The 26581-nt window shown below is 49.8% G+C and overlaps 1 protein-coding gene across 8 annotated transcripts in view; it reads left to right on the forward strand.

Annotated features, from left to right (window-relative positions):
• RPS6KA2 (ribosomal protein S6 kinase A2) overlaps window positions 1–26581 on the forward strand; it is a 451568-nt gene that overhangs the window by 369893 nt on the left and 55094 nt on the right. For all 8 annotated transcript variants that reach the window (XM_045390398.3, XM_045390397.3, XM_045390400.3 and 5 more), the window contains 3 exons: window positions 5345–5415; window positions 7168–7256; window positions 23341–23405. In XM_045390398.3, the coding sequence (XP_045246333.1) occupies window positions 5345–5415; window positions 7168–7256; window positions 23341–23405 (225 nt within the window). The remainder of the gene's footprint in view (window positions 1–5344; window positions 5416–7167; window positions 7257–23340; window positions 23406–26581) is intronic.

The raw sequence follows: 26581 nt of genomic DNA on the forward strand, positions 1-26581 counted from the left end.
ATAGGAGAACAGAAAAGACATCAAAGGAATGATCCAAAGATGGAGACACAAGGAGGGGCCAGAAGAAGAGGAAATGAGACCACGTTGCATTCATGTTGCTCCAGCAAACTCCTTCCGGGTTCCCTCCCACCATCAGCCCTAAGAGAGAAGCGCCACCGCCAGTGGCCTTTGCTGACCCTGGCAGGGTTGGTGGCTCTGGCTGGTGGCTCTGGCTTCGGTGTCTTCTCGGCACTCCTGGCTTGCCACTGCTCTAACATCTACCATCTTGTATCGTCATTGTCTGTCTCTCTGAGTATCTCCTGGCACATGGAGTTTCTTAAACACCAGTCACCCTTACCCAAGATGCCTCAGCACAGACAAAAGTGCCTGTACCTGGCCAGGCCTCCAAGGGACCCATGAGGGAGTGAGGACACCAGGGTGGAAGCAGAGAGGCACTCACACCCAGACCCAGTACCCGGCGGCCTTCACCCGTCCTGGAGTCCCTGCCCTCCCCGTCCCTAGAGCGTGGAGAAGATGGCATTGAGAGCTTCTGAAGGAGGCCTGGCCCAGCACTGCCTGGCACGTCAACACACCAGGCATCCTCCTCCCGCGTGCCTCCCTGGGCACAGGACATTTCTTACTGAATTGTTCACTTGTTTGCTGGGATCATCCCACGTTCAGTGTCTCGTGACAGCTGGGGAAGGGGTCCAGCTCCAGAACGGCTGTGTCCCTCTCGAGCCCGAGGCAGGGCTGGCTGTTGCAGTGGTGACCACAAGCTAAGGCTGCCCGGCCATCTTCACATTGGATCTCAACCTGACAATCTTCAATCCGGCAGGAAAGACTGTGTTCTTTCTGTGCACAAAAATGAAAACTAAAGCTCAAAGAGCCTAAGTGTCGGGCTGAAGATCACATATTGTCCCAGAAACACATTCTCATTTAGTCCCGCCCGCCCACGTGGTGACGGGCCACACACAGGCAAAGGTCTTGACTGTGGGGGCCTCACGCTTCCCACACTTCTGTGGGCGGCATCAGAAGTGACTTCTGAATTCTCATTTGCAGCTAAGAGATGGGCCTCAGGTGACCTTTCAAGTCGTATCTTACCCAAGCCTTGTAAGGGGATCGGTGCAGAGCCGTTGTGCGTGTGAGGGGCCTTGTTTTAAAAGAAGGCTGAGACCCTGGAGGCCGTGTGCTGAGGGAGTGGTCCTCATGTGTGGGCGGCCGTCCATCCCCTGGAGATGGATGTGTGCTGGGATCTCTTCCCAAGGAGCAGCATCCATAAGTGCCCTCCACAGACCTGGAAGGAAGGACGCCTGTGCCAGGGGCGAGAAGTCAGTGTCCCTGAATAAAATTCCGGGTCTGAAATTAGGAGCTTGTACCTGGAGAAGAACGTGCAAACCTGGTGGCCAGCTGCATAGTGATGTTAGTAGAATTTCCAGCACTCCTCTATGCCAGACTGGAGCCACTTTCTAGAAGGATATTTGGGTTGTGTTTTGTAAACATCTAAAGCATCTCTTGAGCACTCTGGTTTCATGAGACCACTTTATCCTTCTCCCGTTTCTTAACCACAGGCACGGAATGTTCTGGACATCCCGCCTCAGGTGCTGTATGATGTGTCCTTATGCCACCATAGCAAACACAGATGGTTCTGAGCTCAGGCTCTGCTGCTTGCAGCTGGACCATTCATCTGTAGATGGTTGTGAGGAACGGCACCTTCCAAGGCTGTTTTGAGACTGAGATTCTTGGCACTCAGAGTTGGATGCAGCACATGGAGTGAGAGCAGCTTGGATTAGAGGGCGTGTGTCTGTGCACGCAGGGACCTCCACACACGGGCATGGATCAACACAGCTGTCCGAGACCCAGCCCCTCCATACCTGCAAAGCCAGGCCCTCTGCCACTTCAAGTCATCCGTCTCAGGACAGGGCTTGTCCTCACCCGTTTTCAGATGAAAATGTTAGCCTGCTTGTGGTGCCCTTTTAAGAACGGTGATCAGCCAAGTAAACTTGAAATCGAGGCTCCTGTCACCAAGGGTCTTGTGTCACACAGGCAAACGTCTTGACTGTAGGGGCTCCATGCTTCCCAGAGTCTCCTCCTTCCCCTGCCCCCAGTACCACTGGCCTCCATGAGGCGCATCCTGCCTGTGCCGGGGCCGCCACTCTTTCCAGGTTCCTTAGCTGTCCCTTTAGACAGGGCTTCTCAGCCAGCACTGTTGAGGTTAGGACTGGACACTTCCTTGTTGTGGGACGCCCTGTGTGTCATAGGATGTTTAGCAGCATCCCTGCCTCCCTCACTGAATGCCTGTAGCACCAGAACCCCCGGGCATGACAGCCAGAAATGTCTCTAGTCGTTAGGAAATGTCCCCTGGCACACAACGGTGATCCCAGTTGAGAAGCACTGCGTTATGTCTGTCCAATTACCTTCCCAGAAGCATGGGGCCTGCACCCTGTGGAGCTGTGGCTGCATCTCCTTGAGCCCCTCTGTGCCTGTCTACAGCCTGGTCTCGGTGTCGACTGGGAAAGAATCCCTTGGAGTGTCCTCCCTCCCCCGGTGCGTGTACTTGACTGTGGGACCCCAGGATGAACCTCAGCTTTTCTCAGTTCACCCCGGAAGCCTTGGCCAGCCTCAGTGCTGCTCAACAACACGGCAAAAGTCTCACTGTAAATAACGTCGCGAGAAAGTCATCAGCAGCCTGAGTCAGTAATGCTTCAGTACTGAAAAGTTCCCGGGCAGCTCGATTCAGACGACCATACTGAAATTATCTCCCTTCTCCACAGAAAGGGGTGGATAAGGGGATGGGAAAGGCAGCAGAACCCCATGGCTAGTGGAGGCTGCAGAGTCCACACCTCACCCTCAGTATCACCCCACCATCAGCAGCACCTTCATCACCAAGAAGCAGTTAATGAATATCCATGGGTGCTGTGCTGGGTGTTCTCTGGCTGAATAGATGGTTGGGGACCTCCTACCATGTGGATGGAGGACGAAGGGGAGGAGGAGAGAGAAACACAAAGCAGTGGACCCTGATCACAAGGGAATCATCTTCAAAAGCTAAAAAGAAATCACCAGACCAGGCGCGGTGGCTCACACCTGTAATCCCAGCACTTTGGGAGGCCAAGGCGGATGAATCACTTGAGGTCAGGAGTTCAAGACCAGCCTGGCCAACATGGCGAAACCCTGTCTCTACTAAAAAAAAAATACAAAAATTAGCCAGGCATGGTGATGCATGCCTGTAGTCCCAGCTACTTGGGAGGCGGAGACAGGAGAATCGCTTGAACCCAGCAGGCGGAGGTTGCAGTGAGCCGAGATCGTGCCCTTGCACTCCAGCCTGGGTGACGGTGCAAGACTCCATCTCAAAAAAAAAAAAAAAAAAAAAAAAAAAGGAAAAAATATCACCAAACAAATGTATGCAAGATACCAGTCCATCAACAAAAAATAAATGATATCCAGGCATCCAGATAGGTACCATTTGTGTAACAAGGATTAAACGGTGTGTACGGGATGACAGCTTTCTTATTTCACAGAGCCAGAAGTCTTGTCCTTGGAAATGGGATTTCATAGTGCTATTAATAGACTCAAAACAGAGAAAGAGCAGAATAGGAAAGGAGTTCCCTTTGCTAATACAATTCTATTCTGAGAGATATTTCAGTGTGTGTGATCAGCTTATAAACTTTCATCCTGTTTTACCAGACGAACAGCTCATCTGCCAGTCAGAGCATTCTGGCCTTTCCAATTTAATTACACTTGTCTCTTTTTCAATTCTCATCTGGACCCCCTTCCGCCTGCTTTTTATTACTTTTGTATTTATTGATTGCCTGCAGCCTGTCTGCTCTGAGTTCCCTCACTTACTCTGTGCACAGGATGGACAGCACATTTTAATGTGACAGAACAGGCTTCAAACGTCAGAGCTGGCGGAAAAGCTTCCATTTCTTTTAAAATGTTGTTTTCATAAAGCAGACTAGTAATATTAAAAGCCTTAAATGCATTCATTTCTTTAAGATTATAATTTCACTTCTAGCAGCCTATCATAAGAATAAATCCAAATCTTAGGAAATCATCTGTGCACATTTCAGTAGTACTTATAATAGCAGAAAATTGGAAATGTCCTAAGTGTACAGCAATAGATACACTCACTATTACATTTTGGCATATCCACATGTTTGTTAAGTGATATTACAAAGATTTCATCATAACCATTGAAAGTTTTATATTATTCTGTGAAAAGTTAGTATACAAAACCTTATCTGTGTTTTTAAAACAAAATAAAAAACAGCTAGAAAAAATTACTAGGAGGAACTAACAAATGTTAATTTTGGATATCTTTGGGTAATGGGATTCTGCGTGATTTTTTTTTTTTTTTTTTTTTTTGGTCTTTCTACTTTGTGTATCTCCCAAGATTTTCAAACTGCAAAGGACGAATGCTGGAGGATGAATTCTAAAAGGGCAGAGATACATGCAGTAAAAAATAAAGATGAGAGAGAATTCAATAAGACCATGTGAACACCTGCTTCCCCATAATTTAAACTGACTTGAAAGACATGGAGTAGGATTGATCCTTGGGCACATTTCACTTAGATTCAGGATCTTATTTTTATGAAAAGATTGGTTGCTGCTGCCACCCTAGTTTCTTTTGTGAGAAGCGGTCAGCTGTGCACCTTTCTCTGATGAGACCATTCCGGGTCACTGCTTCCAGAGTGCATGTAATCACCGCTGCATGTGCCTAGGGGAGTTGGTGCAAGAAAGAAACTCATGCTCAGAAAAGGCTGCGCTCGGTCCCCTCCTTATCTCAAGCTCCGTCCTGGCAGATGTCCAGTAATAACAAAATAAGGATGTAGGGTGTGGCAGTTGTATCTGAGAGGTTGCTGTGCCATATTATCCTCATCAGAGGCTAATGGCCATGGTCAGGTCTATCTCGTGCTGGAAGCACTCTGGCCCCTGCATCCTGGCATGCATGGGTGTTCAACAAGAGCTAGCTGTTCTCCTGCTCCTCCTCCTAGCTCATCCCTTCCACGACACCTGCCAGGGCAGGACAGGGTCCTAAACCGCATGTAAGATGTGTTCATCCAAACTGCCTGACCACAGGACCCCGCTCTGCCTCTTTTCTCTGCCGTACGCAGCGCCTGCTGGCCTGCCACAGAGTGTGATTATCTACCACATCTGTCATTCCCCCATCTCATCCACCAAATGTTAAGCTCTGTGAGGCAATTTTAGTCACTGTTGTACCACAAACCCATAGGCCAGTGGTTACACTTGACTGATGGAGATTTTGAATGAGGAGATGGACATGATGGCAGGCTGCCCCGCTAGGGTGCTTCGCCATTAAGCCGGGTCCGTCTGGATGAATGAACTCACTGTGCTCTGTGTTTCCCTGCAGTTCGAGATGCTCACGGGGTCCCTGCCGTTCCAGGGGAAGGATAGGAAGGAGACCATGGCCCTCATCCTCAAGTGAGTAGTGTGGGAGTCCCCCCAGAGACCTGTGAACACCTTCTGATATCAAGAGCTGCCGCCTCTGAACCTGGAACTGTGAAGTTCTAATTACCTTGCCAGGCTTACAGTGCCGAAGTATTGTAAGCTGTTGTCTAAAAGTCACGGTTTGACACAAAATGGTAGTGCTCTTCCACCAGTAGCAGTGGTGATAGGGTGCTGGGCATTCTAGTGACAGTGGGTCAAGGGAGCAGTTGCTGGTTTGGCTCATCCTGCTGAGTGGTTCTGGTGAACTCTTCTACCATAGATAGTTTTCCATCAGTAAGTCACTTAGAATGTGTAGTGACTGGTTTTCAAGTGTGATGATTGGTGACCTCCCAGAAGTAAAGTGTAGACAGAAAAAGACCCAAGGCCTACAGGGCCTTGTCCAGAGAGATCACAAGAGCAGGGGTCTCCTTTCCCTCCCCACCTGCTGACCGCATTCTTATAGCACTCCTGGTTGACCTTGGCAGGACTCAGTATTATTTTACCCTGTGACTGGTTACAAACCATTTTCTGCTTAATTATCATGAAAAATCATTTACTAAGCCAAGGTTTTGCTCTCAGACTGTAGGAAGAAGCCTCCCCATGCCACCTTGCCATAGAATCCTAAATGTGAGCAGACACCGCCAACCATCACTGTCCCAGAGCAGATGGAAGGAGGGCAGGAAACAGAGAGGCTGGGAGCCCCTAATCAGTTCCTTCCTAAGTGAGGCCACTTGGAGGAGTCATAAAGCCGTTTGTCCTCATGAGCCACTCTTGCCAACTCTGTTTGCAAATGGATACATAACTTTGATAAAATTGAGAGTCACCTAAAACACTACCAGCTCAGCTTTTGTAAGCTCTGTCCTTATGTAGATGGAAAGAGAGAGGGGAGTGAAGGAAGCTCCATCGTGAGGATGCTTTTGTAAAGCTAAGGAGTGTCTTTTTATTTAATCAGCCTTTTCCTCCATCAAGGGACCTTGAATTGCAGCAGACACTAAGAGCTGCAAGTCAGGACCTTCGCGTGATTCTCGTTGTTTGAATTTTAAGGGAGAACACGTTCTTTACTTTTTCTAAAGCTGGAATAATCCCTGACAGCAAGTCACGGGTGTGGTGTGGCCTCAGGGCATTCCACTTGGGAGGGATGGAGAATTTCTGGAGGGGAGCACCAGGCTCTGTGCCCGGAGTTCTCAGTGTGCTCTGAAGACCCTGGTGGCCCTGAGACCCTCCTAGGGCTTGCAGGTCCTCCTCTCGCAGATTTTCTTCGTAGCATCGCAACAGACTGAGCACAGGGCAGACAAGAGGGTCCAGCTGTCTCCTGTGAGCCAGGAAGAGACCCACCAAAATACAGAACAACGCCACAAAAGGCTTTTTATATGTTTGTTTGGGAAAACATAGATAATTTCCATTAACAATGCTATTTATGTTAATGAGAGTGTTACTGTTTTTTAATGATTTTATTAAATATGTTTATTAATAAAAATATTTATTTAAATGAATTAAATATAAATTATACAGATTTCTCACTTTACTTTCTACTGTGGTAAATATCACAGCTGTATTCCACATAAACAAAAGCTCTTTGGTGTCCTCAGTAACTTTTAAAGCATAAAAGGGTCCTAAGACCCACGTGTTAGAGCATGGCTGCTCTGGGGGACTGTGACTGAGGTCTCTGAATGCTGACTGGGGCCCTCTTTATAGCTTGTCCTTGTTCTCCTAAAATAGATCCTAAAATAGGATTCTGTTTTTCAGAGCCAAGCTGGGGATGCCGCAGTTCCTCAGTGGGGAGGCACAGAGTTTGCTGCGAGCTCTCTTCAAACGGAACCCCTGCAACCGGCTGGGTAAGAGTCCCCGGGACACCGCACCACGGGACACCCCACCATGGGAATATGCAGGGTGCTGCCCCCCAAGCCACAGTGGAGACGTGGAGGGCTACCCACCTGCTCTGGCCTAATGCCGACTGAGGTCACTGAAAACAGACCTCATCTAGAGGTTGAAATAGTACCAGTGCCATCTGAGCTCCAGGAAAAGAGGCCCCTTCACAGCTTCTAAAACACATAGTTGCTGCCAAAATACCATAAGCTGTTTTCTAAAAGCCACTGGTTTTACCCAAAATGGTAGTGTTCTACCAATCTGACTTCCCTGAGTTTTGAAAGTCTATCAGCTAAGGACAGAACGGTTGAAAAGCTGCTTCTAATTTAATTTTCCCTAAATTAAGAAACCTCCACATCTGTTAAAATCAGGATCTACTTTAATATTAACTACTGATTGATTTTCTTTTTGTGTATGTGACAGTGTATTGAGGGTTACTCCGTGGGCTGGGCAGGTCTTAGCGAGTGGGCGTGGCCGTGTTGTCTCAGAGCCAAACAGCAGCCGGAGCAGGGTGTTTCCGGTTCAGACAGCAGCCGGAGCAGGGTGTTTCCGGTTCAGACAGCAGCAGGAGCAGGGTGTTTCCGGTTCAGACAGCAGCAGGAGCAGGGTGTTTCCGGTTCAGACGGCAGCAGGAGCTGGTGTTTCCGGTTCAGACGGCAGTCGGAGCAGGGTGTTTTGGGTTATTTTATTACACAAGAAAACAAAAGGAACACATTGTGTTCTGTTTTTGTTTTTGTTTTTTAACTCTAACCTCACAGATAGAAGGCATATCAGAGGGGAAGGCAGAAGTTAAATCAGGAAATATTTCATTTCGGAAAAAATACTAGATTTTCCTCTCTGCATGCCCCAACCCCAAAGAAGGATGGACCCATTTAGCTTCTTCCCCACATCAGCTTCCATTGCAGGGAACTTTTGCACTAATTTGCAATCCTTCAGTGATTAAAAGTGAAGCTAGTCAAAAGTACCTTCCTACTCCACAGTAATATTTTCACAATATGAGGTAATTGATGTGTAACTTTGTGATCTTAGAAAAAAGGAGTTAAGGTGATTTTTAAAAATCAACATCTAGGTATTTAAAGTACTGAGTAGTAATTCCCATGAAATTCATCTTGTAATGAATTGTCATAGTTGTATTCACCTAATTAAACACATTTACATCCAACTTCTAATCCAGATTTTTATCACGTAAACCACTCTTCCTTCCTGCGGATTCGTCTTCATAGGAATTCTTTACTTTATGTAAGGATGTCCCATAGTTGTCTTTACGAGGCAGTTCTCCTCCATGTAAGCAGATATTTTAAATCCCACTTTACAGACCTTTCAGTGATCACCCACCGTCGATGCCTTTGTCCACTTGGCCTATTTCCATTCTTCCACACAACGCAGTAAAGCAATTCCTCCTTGTCACTGAGCACCTTTGCGTGCCAAGCGTGGCTACCAGGAGAGCAGGTGACATGGTGAGCTCCCCGTGGCATGGGTGACATGAGAGCAGGTGACATGGTGAGCTCCCTGTGGCGTGGGAGCCATGAGAGCAGGTGACATGGTGAGCTCCCCGTGGCACGGGTGACGTGAGAGCAGGTGACACGGTGAGTTCCCCGTGGCGCAGTGATGTCACAGGGTGTTCTGCCATCACTGTCTGCCAGTCACTGCGGGCCAGTCGAGAAAGCCCAGGGCACATGGGTGTGTCATCGCTGTCTGCCGGTCACTGCAGGCCAATCCAGAAAGCCCAGGGCACATGGGTGTGTGTCAAGAGAGTAAATCCCTGCAACATTTCAGCACCTTGGTAAAACCATCAAAATGTTAAAACGTATGCACCCTTTTGCCCGGAAGTGTTACTGCCAGAAATCTCTCCAACAGAAATAGCCATACCCACATAAAAGGGATACAGATAAACAGTGTTTACCAAATATCTTCCTGTTTAACAAAGACCTGAAGATGAAGTAAGCCTCGCTCGATAAGGAAGTCATTGAATCAATTACGAAACGTCCACACCACGGCCTGGGGCTGGAGGACAGTGTCTTGGCCATGGTTCTGCACCGTCCGCATTTTGGGCTGGTTAATTCTTGTTTTGGGAGCTGCTCCGTGCATTGGGGCTGTTTAGCAGCATCCCCACCCCCACCCCGTGATGATCAAACATCTCCTGACATTGGCAAAGTCCCCCTGTTGAGAATCTCCACATTGCTGGTACTGACATGGAAGGGCCAGAGTCTAGACTGAATTGCAGCCCGCATGGCTGGAGAGTGTAGACTCGCCCTGCAGTGGAGCCCGTGCCACCCACACCCCAGTGCATCTGTGCCAGGGCACATGGCACCATTGGACCCAGCCCCCAATGCCACCTGGCAGGGCCCTGTGCTGGTGTCTGTGGAAAGGACTGTGTCCAGTGCATTGGATGAAAACTAGCTAGTAGATCACTGCATACATTTTACAGCACTGTCCCCAGTCGAGGGTCTGAGAGGCTGGGGAACTGTCACCCAGACAGAGGCAGGTTCCTTAGAGGGATATTCGCCAACAGTGCTGTGGACAAAGCTGAAGGCCCCAGCAGAGCAGCCCCAAGTCACCGAGATGCCAGTTGGGGGCGATAATGAGATGGGAGGCCCAGGATAGGGAGTGCTCGGGACCAGAGAGGACGACACCTGGTCAGGGTAGAGGGCCCGTGCTGCAGCACACACAGGGGCACTGTGTGCATGTGTGTGTGTGTGTGCACGCGCTCACAGGTGTGTGGAGGGTTCATGGTTTGGAGGAACCTGCCAACCAAACAGAATTTTTGCCACATTGTTGTTACTAGGACCCCTCAGCAAAGTCCCAGATGGGACCTGAGATTCCAACCAAGAATCATCAGGACTCCTCCTTTTCGTCAGTGGTGACAGTCGTAGTTAGCCAGGGTCACAGCCACGTTTCCAAGAGATGTGCAGCTCCTAAAGCTGTCTGCACCTTGGCCCTTCACTCACTGGTCCTGGTGCACACCCCCGATTACACAGTGACTCAGCTCAGGACACGCAGCAAGGGCTCAGCGCTTGCCCTTAGTGCCCAGAGTCCCTGTGTACACGGGGCCTATTGTGGACAAGACCTCACCCTCTGAGAGTGGGGTCCCCAATGGTGGGAGATGCAGCCTTGGACAGAGGGACAGCCTGGGCTGGGAGAGGCAGGAAGGGCCTGTGTCCCACCCTGTGTCCTAAAGTTGCCGATTCACTGCAGTTTTCCCAAATCTGGGTGTGGTCTGGCCTTTTGTTTGCAGACCCCTGTTCATCACTGTATGTCTGAGGAGGTGGGGGAGGCGGTGTTTCTTAACTCTGAGGGTGTGTTTGGAGACAGACGCAAGTTGAAAAGCGTGTCCCTCAGCTAAGCCAACGCATGGCAGCGCCCTGGTTTGTCCAAATGCCATGTCAAAGGTCATGTTTCTGATCTGAGTCTTCCAGGTTGTGAATTAAATTGAGTCCCTTTCATTTAAGTCTCCGTCAGCAGTAAAAGCAATGCAGAAGTAACCCTTCCTAGGCAGGAGGGATCGGGGGCTCACTGTCAGGGGCTTGCTGCCCAGCTCAGTGGATCTCAACCCACTTCAGAACATGCCTGCCTTAGAATCGGGTTTGCAATGCTGTGAACTACCATGAAATGCACAGAAACATCTTTGCATGCCATTTCTACTCGTCTCTCAACCTTGAAGGCTGCCCACTTCTAGAGCCCCTGGTCTCATTTCATCAGCCTTTTCGGTGTCTGGTCCAGAGCTGTTCTTTTCTGTGACCCTGGGTTGCACCTTTATTGTGTCTGTGGCTCTCCCCTCAATGTTCTCTATGCTGCTGGGTGTAAGCACTGCCTCTTCCACATAGCTCTCGGAGGCAGGCCCTGTGGGCGGTGGGAGAGGGTGGGTGGACAGCTCCATTGTTCCCCTGCCTGGGCGGATTTCTAATGAACCTGGAGAACAGGTCGTTCTCCAAGCCTCAGGTCTCTCCCGGCACAGTGCTGTTGATGAGGATGAGAAGATGCCTCGGCACTGCACTAAGACAGTGCATCATCTGACTTGAATTCTCACGACAGTACTTCAAAGCAGGTCAAACAAGAAACTTACGAAATTCACTTATGAAAACAGGTGTATCCATAGGAATTACTTTTAGCTGCCAGGAATAGAACCGTTAGATAATTTTAAATTTTTTATTCAACTAATTTAGTTTTCCAAATCGCAGTTTCATTTTCTCTTATTAACGCACCACGTGGTCGTTGATGAGTTGTAGACGTTGGCAGCTGAACTACTGCTGTCAGGAGCCCAGATCTTCCTGTGCCTTCTGTTTCCCATCCTCAGTTCTCTGCCGTTTCATCCTTATCCTTGGTGCCTTGTGATGACAGCGTAGCTGCAACAGCTCCTGGCATCACATCCTCTCTGCAGGAGATACAAAAAAAAAAGGAACTGGATGGGGCCAACTGCCTCTGTCTCCTTTATCATGAAAGCAAGGCTTTTCTGGAAGCCCCTGGGAGTTCTCTGTACTTCTTGCTGGCTGAAACCCTGTCCATGGCACTCGTGACACATGGCACTGTAAGAAAGGCAGGAGACCAAGCATCTGTGGTTGGAGGAAGGAAACGAGGGCTGGAGTGGTGGCTTTACTGGCCAGGCCGCTGGGCCGGCCGCAGGTATTCCCTGAGTGTTGGGATCCAGGAAGGCAGAGGTTGTGTCTGGTTCATCTTTGTGTCCAGCTCCCAGACCACACAGAGCCCCTGGTGAATACACTTGAACTCAAGTGAATTGAAGGAATTGCAGTTGTTGTTTAAGGTGCTCTGAAAAGCTCCTCGCCCCGAAGTGTGTGGAGTTTGGTCGAGCCTGAGCCTTGGTGCTACTGCTTCATCTCTAGCCATTTTCCCCGTTAAGTGGTAAAGCAGAAAAGACAGCACAGGTTTGCGGGTACATCATGCCTTGGCCCCCGTGGTGCCCACTCAGATGCAGGGGCTCTGCCTGTGGATGTGGACATCATGCTGGTTCTATGCACTCACCCAGAATCCTTGTTCACAAAGTGTTTTTCTCCTAGTGACTTGCACAATCCTGTATTCGCTTAGCACTTCACACCTGCCAAGCACACACCCCTGTCATCTCCGACCTCCATGACAAGACTGTAAAATTGTGTTCATCATTTTCTGTTTGAGCAAGGCTCTGTTCCAAGGTACAAGGGCTTGTCCCAGGACCCTGTGTGTGCAGGAGTCGGCTGTAGTCAGCACCCGCCCAGCCAAAGACAGAGAGCAGTGCAGCTCTCACAGAGGCCTGGGTCCTCCCTTCCCGAATGTGGAAGCACAAACCCATTTCTTCTCCATGGGCTTCTGAGAAGACTACATATGAGCTTCTCTTATTTAGTGAGGACATGATTTGCCCTTAATCTTAAAAAGGGGGAAAAAAGGCCCTGTTCTTCTCATTCTTCATTAGCATGACATTCGGGGTCTTCAAGATTTAAAATGGGCCTTTCTTAATTCTTCTTAATTCTTTCTGATCCTGTAAGAAGTCAGGCCTGATTTTTCCTTTCCCCTGGTTGTTTGAGGGCCGTCCTGCTGCCAGAAGCAATGGATTCTCTGGTGTTGGCATGGCAGCAGGATGTGGGAGAGCAGGACCTGGGTGGCCATGGCCCCAGCTCTGTGAGCTTCTGGTCTGCGGCCCGCAGTGGCATGGGGGTTGTCTGGATTCTGAGTTCTAGACCCAACTAGGCTGTGGCCAGCTGCACAGCCATGGGCCCTGGCCCTCCTTTTCTCTGGGAAATGAAGGTGGTGGTGATGGTCCCTGCGGTTCCTTCCAGCTCCGACAGCATGCGGCTGTGCGTGTCCTCTCCCCACACACATAGATGTCCCACGTGGTCTCTTACCTGGTGTGGCACAAACATGATCTGTAAAAGCAGCCCCATCGGAACCCACTTCTTCTCCCCTCAGTCTTCAGGCTGTGAAGCTTGGGGCATCTTGTTACATCTGGTTTTCGAGAATCTCTGCTTTTGAGGCAATTGGAAAAGTGTTGGAACTCCTTATTGAAGGTCAAGGCTGCACGGCCACCTTTGTTTAGAACAATCCCTTTTGGGAGGCAACTAATTGAAAATGATCCCCCAAATTTACTTTGTGGTGAGGGCATCCTGTAGCATGGCTGTAAAGCACCCTGGGTTTTTAGGGAAGATGAAGTAGGATGTGACGTCTCTCTTCTTCTCCCCTCCTTCCTCTCCCTCATCTTCCCATGCCTCCAGTCCCACCCAAACACACAGATTTCCCTTACTGAAACTGGAGAAGTTCATGAAACCTTTCCATTTTACTAATTTAGGGGTGGGTGTCCCTCCTCCAGCGGCTAATCCTGTGGAGCCAGCCTGAGAGGATCACACTCTGTTTCCTCATCGTCACCTGAAGCCGCCTGTGATCACAGTCCGAATAAGCAAGGCCTCTAGGCATTAACTGAGTGGCTCCCTGTCATTGCTCCTGGCTCTGGTTTCTAAGACAAAAACAAACTATTTAGAAAATTCTTTCTTTCCTCCAGTTCCAGGGCAAGCACAGATACTGCCACCTGTCCCAGACACAGTATTATTCAGAGAATTTCCTGGGACAGTCCTCCCCCAGCGAGGGCAGTTGCATTTGAAAGGAAAGGGTGGTATCTCTGCAAAATCGCTGAGGGCCCAGATCCCAAGATTCATCTGTTTATCTCATTGGAGCACATTTGGCTCTTGGACCCCAATAGCTGAGGCAGAGTTTCCTGCTGGAAACTGGTGACAACCCAAGTAAAATGAGAAAGAACCAAGACTTCTAGTGTACCTGTGTGTGCCTGCACCAAAACAAAGAGATGCACGTGCATTTTACCATCTCAGTAGAGAACTCAGCAGAGGCCTCCGCTCTGCAGCACATACTTTAAGATCTACTAATTCAATTTCAAAGAGGACCTTGGCTTGATTCCAGAGCAATGTCAGACATCAGTATCCTTTTTAAAAGCCACAAATTAGAGCTGAGCCTTCATGGCTTATTTATTTCTAATCTTTGCAACAACAAAGACCACTTTGAGCTTTGCTCAGTCTTAATTAAAAATTGAAAAGGTTTTTCAGGAAAATTCCCTATAGCTATGCTTGTATTTCTGATAAGAGTACTTGACTTGGCCTTTTAAACTTGAAAAATGAACTTGTTTTAATCCACAACTCAATTATTTTTTACTTTAATATGGAATGAGAGTGTAATTATTCTCTTTTCCTGCAGAGAATTTCCCAGAATTTCACTGTAGCTTAATTTCAGAATTTTGTAAAAATCCCAACTTACTTGTTTTCATTGAATTTTGTAAATAATTTTTATTCTGTAGAAAAACTGGGCAAAAAGCATCGAGCTTTAGAAAAACACTAGAAGAAAGATACTTACATAAAATGGGCCAGGCACTGTGGCTCACGCCTGTAATCCCAGCACTTTGGGAGGCCCAGGCGTGTGGATCAGCTAAGGTCAGGAGTTCAAGACCAGCCTGGCCAACATGGTGAAATCCTATCTCTACTAAAAATACAAAAATTGCCCAGGCGTGGTGGTGTGTGCCTGTAATCCCAGCACTTTGGGAGGCCCAGGCAGGTGGATCACCTGAGGTCAGGAGTTTAAGACCAGTCTGGCCAAAACAGCAAAACCTCATCTCTACTAAAAATATAAAAATTAGCTGGGTGCCTGTAGTCCCAGCTACTCAGGAGGCTGAAGCAGGAGAATTGCTCGAACCTAGGAGGCGGAGATTGCAGTGAGCCGAGATCGCGTCACTGCACTCCAGCCTGGGTGACAGAGCAAGACTCTGTCTCAAAAAAAAAAAAAAAAAAAATACATGTATATATATATAAAATCACAATCTTAAGGAATATAAGATTCTTGCTTGTCAGATCCAAAACATCTAGCGAGAGTTGCAGATTTTTCCTAAAGCCCTCCCTGTCTTATGAAGGAGCTATTTAAAGCATGCCGCTTGTTGCTTTCCATGAATGTTTTTGTGCTTTCGAATCAGCCAGTACCTGTACAGTTCTTCGTGATATTTCATGTCCTTACTATCTTCGAGGAGGTCTAGCCCATTTTTACCTCTCAAGTTAAAGTCAGCGCAGAGGCACACATTTGGAGAGCAGTTTCCCAACTTCCGGGTGAAGGGGTGTGTTTGTCCCACTTTTCGTAAGTCAACCTGAAAAATCTCTACAAAACTAAAGTACATGCATCTCACCCAAGTAATTCTACCTCAAACAATATATCCTTCAAATATATTCACACAAGTGCACAGAGAGAGATGAGAAGCTGAAATCCACATCACCCAAGGACAGTTCACTGAATTACCGTCGTCTACACAAGGGATACTATATGAGTATTGAAAAGTGAGGTCAGTCTGCATGCACTATCATGGAAGGCTGTGTAAGTTATAAAAAGAAGTGTTAAGTAAAAGTAGCGATGGGTGTTGGTTAAAAGATACCAGTCCCCCGGAGCTCACCCAAGCATGGAAAACGGCTCACCTCGGGCCGAGATCGCCCTTCAAACTGTGTCTAAGTGAGTTATCATCAAGCTTTTGAGGAGCTGTGGACCCTCCCACAGGTGTATTTACAACCTAAGATGCCCAGGCTCGGCATGAAGAAGCTACAGTCAGAATTAATTGCCCAGCCTTTATCCAGGGAGGGCGCTGGATTTAGTTGCCTGAGGAGCTGGAGCCGGATAGTCTGAAAACCCGGTGGGGCAGAGTCACCTTTACCTGCACAGACAGCTGGTTTTGTGACTGGAACTTCCCCCCGGCTTCTGACTGCCGCGAGCCTTATTCTCATTCCTCCAAAAGAGCCTGGAATTGAGTTCTCCCTTTGACCATCTGGGGAATTGGTGGCTGTTAGAGGCCTGGTTCTAACCCTGGGCCCTCGCATTGATATGCAAGGCAATCGCACACCTCCAGCCTCCCTGTGTTGAGCCTCTCGGATAAGAGCTCTCAATGCCAGAGCTCTCCCGCCCTGGACTGCGCTGCACAGGACCTCAGGGCCCAATCTGGGGGCTGGGAGGAGGGGCGAATGCGCCTTCATCGCCTCCCACCTGCCCTCTCTTGGTGTCTCCCCTAGTGTGAGTCCCCTCGAGCTGTAGACTCTTCCTCTCTATGGCCTCCGCCAGGGAGGGAGGGGACCCCTCTCTGCCTCCTGACCTCCTCACCACTGCCTCTTCCTTAATGAGCCCCCATCAGTGGGAAGCCTCTGGATTCCCAGACGATTCTATCCAGTCCAGATGACAGAGGGATCAGTGGGCAAAGCAATAAGCTAGAAATTAGGAAATCAAAGGAAAAATGTGCCCTCTGTGTGCGCATAGTGTAGCGAGAAACGCGGATAAAAACACACGTCTCTAATGCCCAGCGGACCACAGTGAACACTGAGCTGTTCATTGGCCGCCCCTCTGTGTGAGTTTCTTGGGGCAGCCGTGACAAAGAACCACGAACTGGGCAGCTTGAGCAACAGAAACGTGTCCTCCCACAGCTCTGGAGGCCAGAGGTCCAAGCTCAAGGCTGCAGGGCTGTGCTCCCACTGAAAGGAATGTGTCCCCGGCTGCTCCCAGACCCCGGGGCCTTGCTGACCAGCCTTGACCACTCCCAGACTCCAGGGCCTTTCTGACCAGCCTTGGCCGCTCCCAGACCCCGGGGCCTTGCTGACCAGCCTTGGCTGCTCCCAGACCCCGGGGCCTTGCTGACCAGCCTTGACCGCTCCCGGACCCTGGGGCCTCGCTGGCCAGCCTTGGCTGCTCCCAGACCCAGGGCCTCGCTGGCCAGCCTTGACACCCTTGGCTGTGAATGCCACACCCTCACCTCCGCCTCTGTCTCCATGTGGCCTTCTCCTCCGTGTGGGTCTGTGTCCAAAGTTCCCCTTGTTCTAGGGACAGCAGTCATAGGAGATGAGTGTCTGCCCTGCTAATGCTGGGCTCATCATACCTGCAGTGACCCAGGTATGCAAAAGCACATGCGGTCACATGGTGAGACAATGGGGATTAGGGCTTCAGCATATGAATTTGGGGGAGTTGACCCCTCCCAGAGTTTCTGCACAGATATTTACAGCTGGAAGAGATGGCATAATGTGTTTATACATGTCCAGACTACCAGAACTAGACTCATCTCGTTCCTCTCTTATGCTCTGCAGGTGAGAAAACGGCCCTCTGCCCCCTTGTGAGTTGCTAAAGGCTCCTTGGCATCTGAGTCTAAGACTAGCATTTCTCCCACCTCCACATCCCGTGAAGATAAAATGTCTTCATTCAAAAGAGTTCTAGACTGAAGCCCCCAGCCTTCGTGTGTGATCTGTTCAGTGAACGTGTGCTGAATGCCCGTAGCAGGTCCTGGCTTAGGAAGGTGGATGGCACTGCCACTGACCTCCAGAGGCCACTAGTTTAGGGCCACTGATCTATTTGAGTGGGGGCACTGGGTTGGGTCTCAGAAGACGTGCCGGATGCTGGACGGGGTGCAGGGGGAGCTGGCCGTCTGGGCCCAAGAAATGCCACAGGAAGTAGTAGGAGGAAAGGAGGAAGAATGGCACACCCGGAGGCACGTGTGACTCTGTGATATCCCCATGCCTGGGCAGCAGGTGAGTGGAGAGGAGACAGAGCAGCTGGAGGCCGGGCCACGCTTGGGAGCACGCGGTGGGTGTGGTGGCCATGGGGGCTCTGCAGGATGCAGCTGAGGGGACACCAGCCTTATTTCTTAGCACTGTTTTTCTGGTGGTTGTGTGGTTGTGAATTACAGAAAGACCCTGGGGTGGCTCTAGCAGCGTGGGATGAGCCAGTCTAAGCAGAAGGACCACAAGCTGGGGCTGGCAGCAGGGAGTGGGCACATGCCGCGATAGAGGCCTTGGAGGGTCACACCCCTGCTTGGGCTCTCTGCTTTCTTGTCTGTGCAAGGAAAGGGCCTCCCAGGTGGAAGACTCGGTGACTCTGAGTGATTTGCAAATTCAGGAATTTCAAAGAACAGAATAAAAGAAAAGTGAGAAAGGGGCTCCAGGCCAGCGCCCTCGGCACCGCACCCTGTAAGCGTGGACGAAGGCAGCATCAGGAGTAAGCTCTGGGATGAAGCTCTGCACAGACAGGCTCAGCAGGACATTCGGTCCCTCTGCGCTTGGCGCTGCTGCCGGCTGAGACGGGAGAGGCTGGGAGATGTGGGCGATGCTTCTGCTGAACAGGCTTTGTAGGGCTAAACCCTGGGTGTGGTGTTTGCTGCTTCTCATTGCTTAAGTGACTTCCGTTTCTGATAGAAGTTTATACCGTGGTGATGTCTAGAAACAGCTGTAAATGTGTCCTGCCCTGAGATCGGCAACTGCTGGGGTTTTCAGCACCGGTGTTTGTTATGTCCTGACTTTTCCCCGGACAGGAGGAGTTGTAGTGAGTATAAAACTTCCTGAGCCTACTTCCAAATCTTCCTTTTTTCCAAAGCTGACAGCTTTCTAGCTCATTCCTAATGAGCATCTGTAGCTTCTCCTAGAAACTCCTGAGATATTCTGAGACTCCCAGGGGAACGTTTAAAGTGAGGGAAAGGTTAGAAAGGAATGTGAAGTGCTGATGAGCATAAAAATAGCGCAGCGAATCAACGCCCATCACTTAAGCCGGGCTTGCTGTCTTTACAGCACACCTGCCGCCTACAGCTCCTGCACGGCCAGAGGGTTTCCCGTTGCTCTTGTTACTGTTTTCCTGTCCAGAACCGATCTCCAGATGATGTGTTTTTAATGACTTCAAATGTGGCCCATTCTGGTCCTCACCCCAGTTTCCGCTGGCATTGCCGGGACTGCCTGTCGTAAGCCAGGCTTTGATGGTTGCTGAAGGCCAGGCAGATAGTCCTCACCCTCACCTGGAGCTGGTCAGCCCCAAACCAGCCCTAGGGAGCTGCTAGAGACCCATGTCCAGGGCCTGTCTGGAGATCTCACTCCCGCACCGCTCAAGCCTGAGCCCCCAGCCTATCGCTGACTCCCAACCGGCTGAGTCCTGTGAGACACAAGCGACTCCCTGACAAAGGGTGTAAACATGAAATAGATGAAATTTCAAATTGGCAAAAAAAAAAAAAAAGAAAACAACAACCTTTAAACACATAATGTATAGATAACCTGTAAGTGATGAACAAGTTGAAAAGCAGACCTAGTATTTAAATCAGTCATGGAAGTTGCCCCGGACGGTTATAGGCTGGACGTGGTGGGCCAGTTAGGAGAAGCTTGCAGTATGTAATAAACCTCAGGAGGCAGCCAGTAAGCTTCTACTGAATGTTCCCAGAAGTGTCGGAGATGGGTTTGTGTGACTCTAAAACAACGAAAATGAAAATACTGCAAAGGAGTCCCAAACCATGAATTAACCATCCCCCAAAGCTCTCTGTAGATATAAAGACACAATGCACAGATTTTTGGCAGATACCAAAACCCTTTGGGAATCACCTACTGAGAATTTAGAAGCCCTACAATGAAATGAATGGCTTACCTTGTGAAAAATATGAAGTAGAAGAGCTGGATAGAATCGGTGCAATGAAAGAATAAATCATCCATGCAGTGACTCATGCCTATAATCCTAGCACTTTGGGAGACCCAGGCAGGTGGATCACTCGAGCTCAAGAGTTTGAGACCAGCCTGGGCAACATGGTGAGACCCCATCTCTACAAAAAATGTAAAATATTACCCTGGTGTAGTGGCACATGCCTGTAGTCCCAGCTACTCAGGAGACTGAGCTGGGAGGATCACCTGAGCCCGGGAAATTGAGGCTGCAGTGAGTTGTGATCATGCCACTGCACACCAGCCTGGGTGACAGAATGAGTCCCCCCAAAATAAAAAAATAAATAAATCCTCTCACAGGCACTGCACTGCGCTTTAAAACTAGTCATTGATGTGAGAATTCCAACTGGTTGCAGAATTACACCCTTAACCGGAGCACAGCAATTGGAGACACAGACCCAGATAAACACTTTAGGTGGTGCCCCAATTTGGAGATAGACCACAAGCCATTTAAACAAACAGGATTAGGTGTTATTACTACAGAGAAGAAGTGTGATTCTTGAATCTTCTGTTCCCCTGAACCTTGAACTCCTATTTACCCTGCATTAAGGAACTTACTGACAAATCCCTTAGCCTAACAGGAGGGAATTCCGGCCTTCTGTGCTTGCAGTTTCTGTCCCTGTTCTTGTCAGTGCTTCGTGATCTAGATGAGTGGCAGCAGTCCTCTAGAACCAAGGAAGGCCTTCAGTGCGTGTCATCCGTGTCCCATAACAAGTCAGCCATGATTCCAGCATCAGCCTGATACTTTCCAATTTTCCCCGCCCAGAACTCCGCTCACCGTCGTTTGTCCAGTGTTTTCAGTGTAGATAAAAAAGGGAAGCCGAGTGCAAAGTCACCTATTTTAACAAAAATAATAAAACTGACTGCCCTGGGAGGATTGACGCAGGTTTCAAAGCACTGAGTGCACAAATCCTCCTTCTATTTCATGTTTCCCCCCTATAACTGGAACACCTGTAATTTTTTAGTAATAACCAGAGTGTTATTCCCTTGTCGACTCTTTTTGCTGAGGCCTTAAAATACGAACATGGTGCAAAATCTTACTGCCTTGGGGGAAAGGAGGTAAAGATAGAAATGTGTTGACTTCAGTGATCCAGGTAAACCCAGCACATACCATTTAGATAGTAGTTATACCAATACCTGTATTTCCTCTGCGCCTCACTTTCTAAAACTCCTGCAGACCATATTTGCAAATGATGAATAAGAAGGAAATACAGTGGGTACAAAATGTGAAATAGATCCTCCAAAGAAGTACAGCCAACAAGTTGCCACAGCCCTGCGTGTACCAGGGCCTCTGAACTGTTTGTTCCAGTCACCAGTCTTTTGACAGTCCTTCTGGCCATGCATCCAACAGTCACCAAACGAAAGAGTAGGGGAGAGGCACACTTCAGAGGAAGGTCTTCCTGTTAATCATCATGACCAGAAGGACTCTTCAACCCGGAGTTCTGGTCATCATCAAAGGAGGCCTGCACACAGGATGGGTGCGTGGGGAGGGCTGTTTGGAAGTCAGACTGTCACTCTGGAAATTTCATTACAGCAGCCATTGGTGCGCCTGCGAAGGCTCATGCCAGCTGCTGCGATTGCAAAGGCCTGGGATCAGATCCCTGGGCTCAGACTTTAGAGGAGAACAAAGGAGATAGACCGGGGAACCCGGAGAGGCCTCAGCAGGGAGTCAGGGGAAAGACATTTCAGAAGGTCGGGCACCTCGGCTACGTTTCAGAGATGTGCCTCCAAAGCTGGTACCCGTAACTCGTAACCTCTGGTCTGATTTTGAACAAGTTACCTGACCTGCGTCAGCCTCAGTTTCCTCGTCTGTAAAATGGGAACAGCGATTGTGCATCGGATGACTGAGATGTCCATGTGCTATGTCTGTCCTGTGAGCCTGCGTCCTCATGGAAGGAGAAACTCCTGAATGTGCGCCCTTCCTCTAATTCCTTGTAGGTGGACTTTCACGTCAAAGTGTGAATAACGCGAAACTGAGAGTGTCTTCAGGGGCATTTAGTTTGTGGGTTCTTTCCTAGCACCGTGGCCCTGGCCAAGGTTCCAGGGTAAGGGGACTGTCTCCGGGCCATTGACCACCTAGAGGGGCTTTCCGAGGCCACCACAGCTCCCGAGCCGCCCCCACATCACTGCCCAGAGTATGGAATGGAGGGGGAGGAGGGACCAGGACATGGGCCAGGTCCAGCCCACAATGGTGCCGTCTCCTGTGACTCGCGGTGACCTGTGCCACCCCAGCCCAGCTTCATAGCAGGACAGGCTGGGCCGCGCCTGTGCTGACCACAGCATCCCTAGGTAGCCACGCCCTTCCCTTAACTACAGGAGTGAGAGCTGGACGTGAGGGGGGCTCCACAAAGGGGCATGCATGGCACAGGAGGCTCTGATTTGGAGGAGGGCCGTTAGGAGTTGGCAGCGGAAAGGAACACAGCTTGCAGAACAGAGGAGCCGGGCCCCAGGGATCAGACCCTCCCCAGACCTAGGCCCGGAGCTGGCAGGAATTCCCCGGCCACTGCCACCGCTGCTGCTTTCAGCCAAGCCCGCCTCTTCTCGGACTCATGACCCAGGAGGACAGGCTCCTCTGCGGCCGTCCCATCCTGGAGAAAACAGAATCCTAGAGCTTTATGACCTTTTGTTTTGAATGAATAGACTTCGTGTTCAGAACAGTTTTAAGTTTACGGAAAAACTGAACAGAAACTGCAGCAAGTGTCCACAGACCACTCACTCCCTGCCCCACAGCTTTCCCTAAAAGTAGTGCCTTCGTGAATGGGCGCGCTTCTGCAGCCGATGATCTGAGCTACTGACTAAAGGCCTTGTCCACACTGGGCTCATTCTGGGGGACAGTGATGATTTCTGGCAAATGAGTAGACATGTATCCACCGTTAGAGAATCATGCTGCCCGAGAGGGCCCCCAGTGCTCCGCCCACTACTCCCTCCCTCGTTTCTGCCCCAGGGCCTTAGGATTGTAAGCAACAAAGTAAGGCAGGAGGTTAGGTAGAAATAACGGAACAAAGCAGAGATAGTTGTAAGTAGCCTCCAGGCAAAAACAGTCACCAGCCTGAGCAGGCTTAGGGGTGGCCAGGGGTTGGCCGGAGGCTGGGCTCTGCCTTCTTCCGGGACTCAGTCCTGTCAACTCCTTTCATTTCCTAGAATTCTTCCCTCCCTGGTTAATCCCTGCGGCAGCTTTGCCAGGAGCTCTGCTCTGTGCTTTCCCCTCCGGCCTCCTGGGAGGTCCACCTGGTGCTCATACTCACAGGCACCTCAAGCTCCTGGGTGTGACGGGGCGGGGGGTACCAGGCAGCCCTCACATGCAGCAGGCAGCACCTGGCTGGCCTGTCCCGTGCCTCTCTTTACCATCTCTTTCGCCCACCCCAACCCCAGGCCACTTCTGCGTCACAAGCCCTCGGAGCTGAGCCGTAGCTTTCTGAGCTGGGGGCATCGGCAGGTGCGCAGGTGCCCTGGGCAGGAGTGAGCAGCCTACGGGGTCCTTCCCACGGCCCTGCCTCTGCACACCCCCACTCCCCACACTGCTGCATTGGAAACTGTCAGAGAACCCCATCTTGGATTTGTTCTGATGATCATCTCTGTGTTATTGTGACAGGTGCTGGCATTGATGGAGTGGAGGAAATTAAGCGCCATCCCTTCTTTGTGACCATAGACTGGAACGTAAGTTACATGCCACAGTCCCCATCTGCACACGCATGACACGGAAGTGGGTGGAGGGAACATCGTGGCTTGGCGCAAAGGGTCCTCAGTGTGCGGGTCACAAGTAGGTCGGAGGTGAATGCAGAGAAGCCACCTGCAGGCAGGGAGCTCCCAGGACCCTGCTGAGCGGGCTGGCAACTTGGGAGGCACCGACGTGTGAGTGCCCCTCCCTCCAGCTCGAGGCCTAAAGTCCCCTCAGCTTTCCTCCTACTCTCCTCTGCCCGTCAAAGTCGATGTTTCTGTCCTCTGTCAAGGTTTCTGTCCTCCCTGCACCCACTCCCCGGCCTCTCGAACCCTGCACGTTCCCGATTGCTCCAGCAGCGACTGTCTTCTAACCCCAAGGGCTGAGCAGGCAAAAGTCCTGATGAGCTGCTCAACCAGGACCTTTTAGTGCTAGGGCTACGGGCAGGCCCAGATTCGATACTGCATTTTCCATCGTTCGTCAGGCTGATGCGCACAGGGAAGTCACATAAAAAACAAAACAAACAAACAAACAAAAAGTGCGGAGTTGTTAGAATAAACTGGAGCTTCTGTTAGTGGAGTTACTAGTAAAGCCGCCATTTCCGGTTCTCTGGGCCAAGCTGGACATTGTCTAAGAAGTTCTCGTATCTCACTTTTCACCAAGCTACAAGTGTCAATGGCCTATTTCTGCCAAGACACCAACTCCAAGTGGTAAAGCTGTCAGCATCTGACGTATCGCCCACGCAGGGAATTCTCGCAGCTAAAACTTGGAGGCTGTTCTTTCCATCTGAGGAAGGCAATACCTCCTTTCCTATCAGTTGCTTTTAGTTCTTTCCTTAGGGTTAACACAAAAACAATTATGTTGGGATTTTCTTTTCCTGACCTAACAAATTAACCTCAAGGGATTTTAATGGAATACTTTTTAAGATGTAAATGCCCTCTATGGTATAGAGTTTATTATCTGCTTTCCCTTTCCTCTCTCTTCTTTATGTCCTCATGGAGTCTGGGGCCTCCACACATTTCATGAAGAGGTGGCCCCTGTGGTTGACAGGTGGGCCCCACCTGCAGCCCCAGACCTCTCCTCTGGGAATGTGTAACACCAGTGCTGGATGAAACCAGCCGGTTCTCCTCTTCCTTCAGCCTGAGCCCCAGCAAAGCACTCAAGCTGGGAAAGAGTGATAACTTTTTACAGCCTGGTTTTACAGTTCTGATTAAAGAACTTTTGTAAGATTAGACTTCTTTTCAAAAGTAAGATTAGAGAGAAGCATGCAAACTTTCAGGACATCTGTGCCTCCAAACCAGGACCTCCAAGAAATGAAAACCACCAAGGCCTCCCTTTGGAGTCTCTTACTTACCTTCCCTGAAAATTTAGGCTTATCAGAAGCTCAGGCTGTGCCCACCTCACAGACGGGCACCTCAGCTCACTGTTAGTCGACTCTGCGTTGGAATATATTTTCTATGGAGACTTCACCTTACATGGCGTTTAGATCTCAGACAAGCCTGTTTCATGGAGAAGGGACCTGGGTGTTAGCCTGTGGATGGTTAGCACAGCACCATGCCCAGAACCCCGACGCCTGCCCCTCAGGGGGTCACGACATGTTGCATCCCCTCCCCCACCTGCCAGTGGTCAAGGTGGGACCACATAGCTCCTCCCTGCACGATCTGCTTCTCCATTTATCCAACCCTTTCTGCTGGGCATCCCAGTCGCAGGCACTTTCCAGGGCTGGGGATAGAGCCATGGATGGAACAAAGTCCTGCTTCCGTGGGGCTTGTGATGACTTGGCAGAGAAAGGCGGTGGACAGATGGGTCTGCACATGTCACAGGAGGACACTGTTGACGAAGAGGATACAGCTGGGGACAGATGGAAAAGCACAGGAAAGTGGTCGGAACAGTCACGCGTCACCGCTCCCATCCTCATGGAGCCTTCTTCCCATGCCTCCATGGAACAGGTTCCCCCCCTAGCACTGGCTCCAGCTGGTCTGGCTTCCCAGGCCCCTCGTGCCCAAGTCCCCCAAGGGCTCACTTGTCTCCACCTTCCAGTCTTCCATTCAGTATCGTCTTTTGAGACCTGTCCTGCAGCTCTTCCAAACTGCAGCTCCTCTTCCAGCACCCCTGCCCCCTGGCCTTGCTTTGTTTTCGTATCCCTTATCACTTTCTGACTTGCCTCATAATACATGTGTTTCTGATGTTTATTATTATTTTCTGTCTCCTGCCACTAGAATGTAAGCTGCAAGATCAGGAATCTGTGGCTTAGAGATGTAACCCACAGCTCTAAAACGGGGCCTGGCTCAAAGGAGGCACTTGATGAATCCCTAGTGAGTGAGTGAATGTGTGAGTGAATGAGTCAGTGAGTGAGTGAATGAATTAGTGAGGGAAGGAGGGAGTGAATGAGTAAGGGAGTGAGTGAGTGAATGAGTGAGGGAGTGAGTGAGTGAGTTAATGAGTGAGTGAATGAGTGAGTGAGTGAGGGAGTGAGTGAGTGAGTTAATGAGTGAGTGAATGAGTGAGTGAGTGAGGGAGTGAGTGAGTGAGTTAATGAGTCAGTGAATGAGTGAGTGAATGAGTGAGGGAGGGAGTGAATGAGTGAATGAGTAAGGGAGTGAGTGAGTGAGTTAATGAGTGAGTGAATGAGTGAGGGAGGGAGTGAATGAGTGAGTGAGTGAATGAGTAAGGGAGTGAGTGAGGGAGTTAATGAGTGAGTGAATGAGTGAGTGAGTGAGTTAATGAGTGAGTGAATGAGTGAGTGAATTAATGAGTGAGTGAATGAGTGGGGGAGTGAACAAATGAGGGAATAAATGAGTAAGGGAGTGAGTGAGTGAGTTAATGAGTGAGTGAATGAGTGAGGGAGTGAATGAATGAGTGAATGAGTAAGGGAGTATGTGAGGGAGTGAATGAGTGAGTGAGTGAATGAGTAAGGGAGTGAGTGAATGAGTGAGGGAGTGAGTGAATGAGTAAGTGAATGAGGGAGTGAGGGAATGAGTGAGGGAATGAGTGAATGAGCAAATGAATAAGTGAATGAGTCAGTGTGTCAGTGAATAAGTGAGTGAATGAGTCAGTGACTGAGTCAGTGAGTGAATCAGTGAATGAATGAGTGAGACTCTCAAGACAGGAGTCACAGCTGTCAAGGGAGACTTGCCCCCTCCATTTCCTCACTCTCACACTCTAGTCCTTCCTC

This window comes from Macaca fascicularis, chromosome 4, assembly GCF_037993035.2.
Source record: "Macaca fascicularis isolate 582-1 chromosome 4, T2T-MFA8v1.1".
In the NCBI taxonomy this organism is placed as follows: domain Eukaryota; kingdom Metazoa; phylum Chordata; class Mammalia; order Primates; family Cercopithecidae; genus Macaca; species Macaca fascicularis.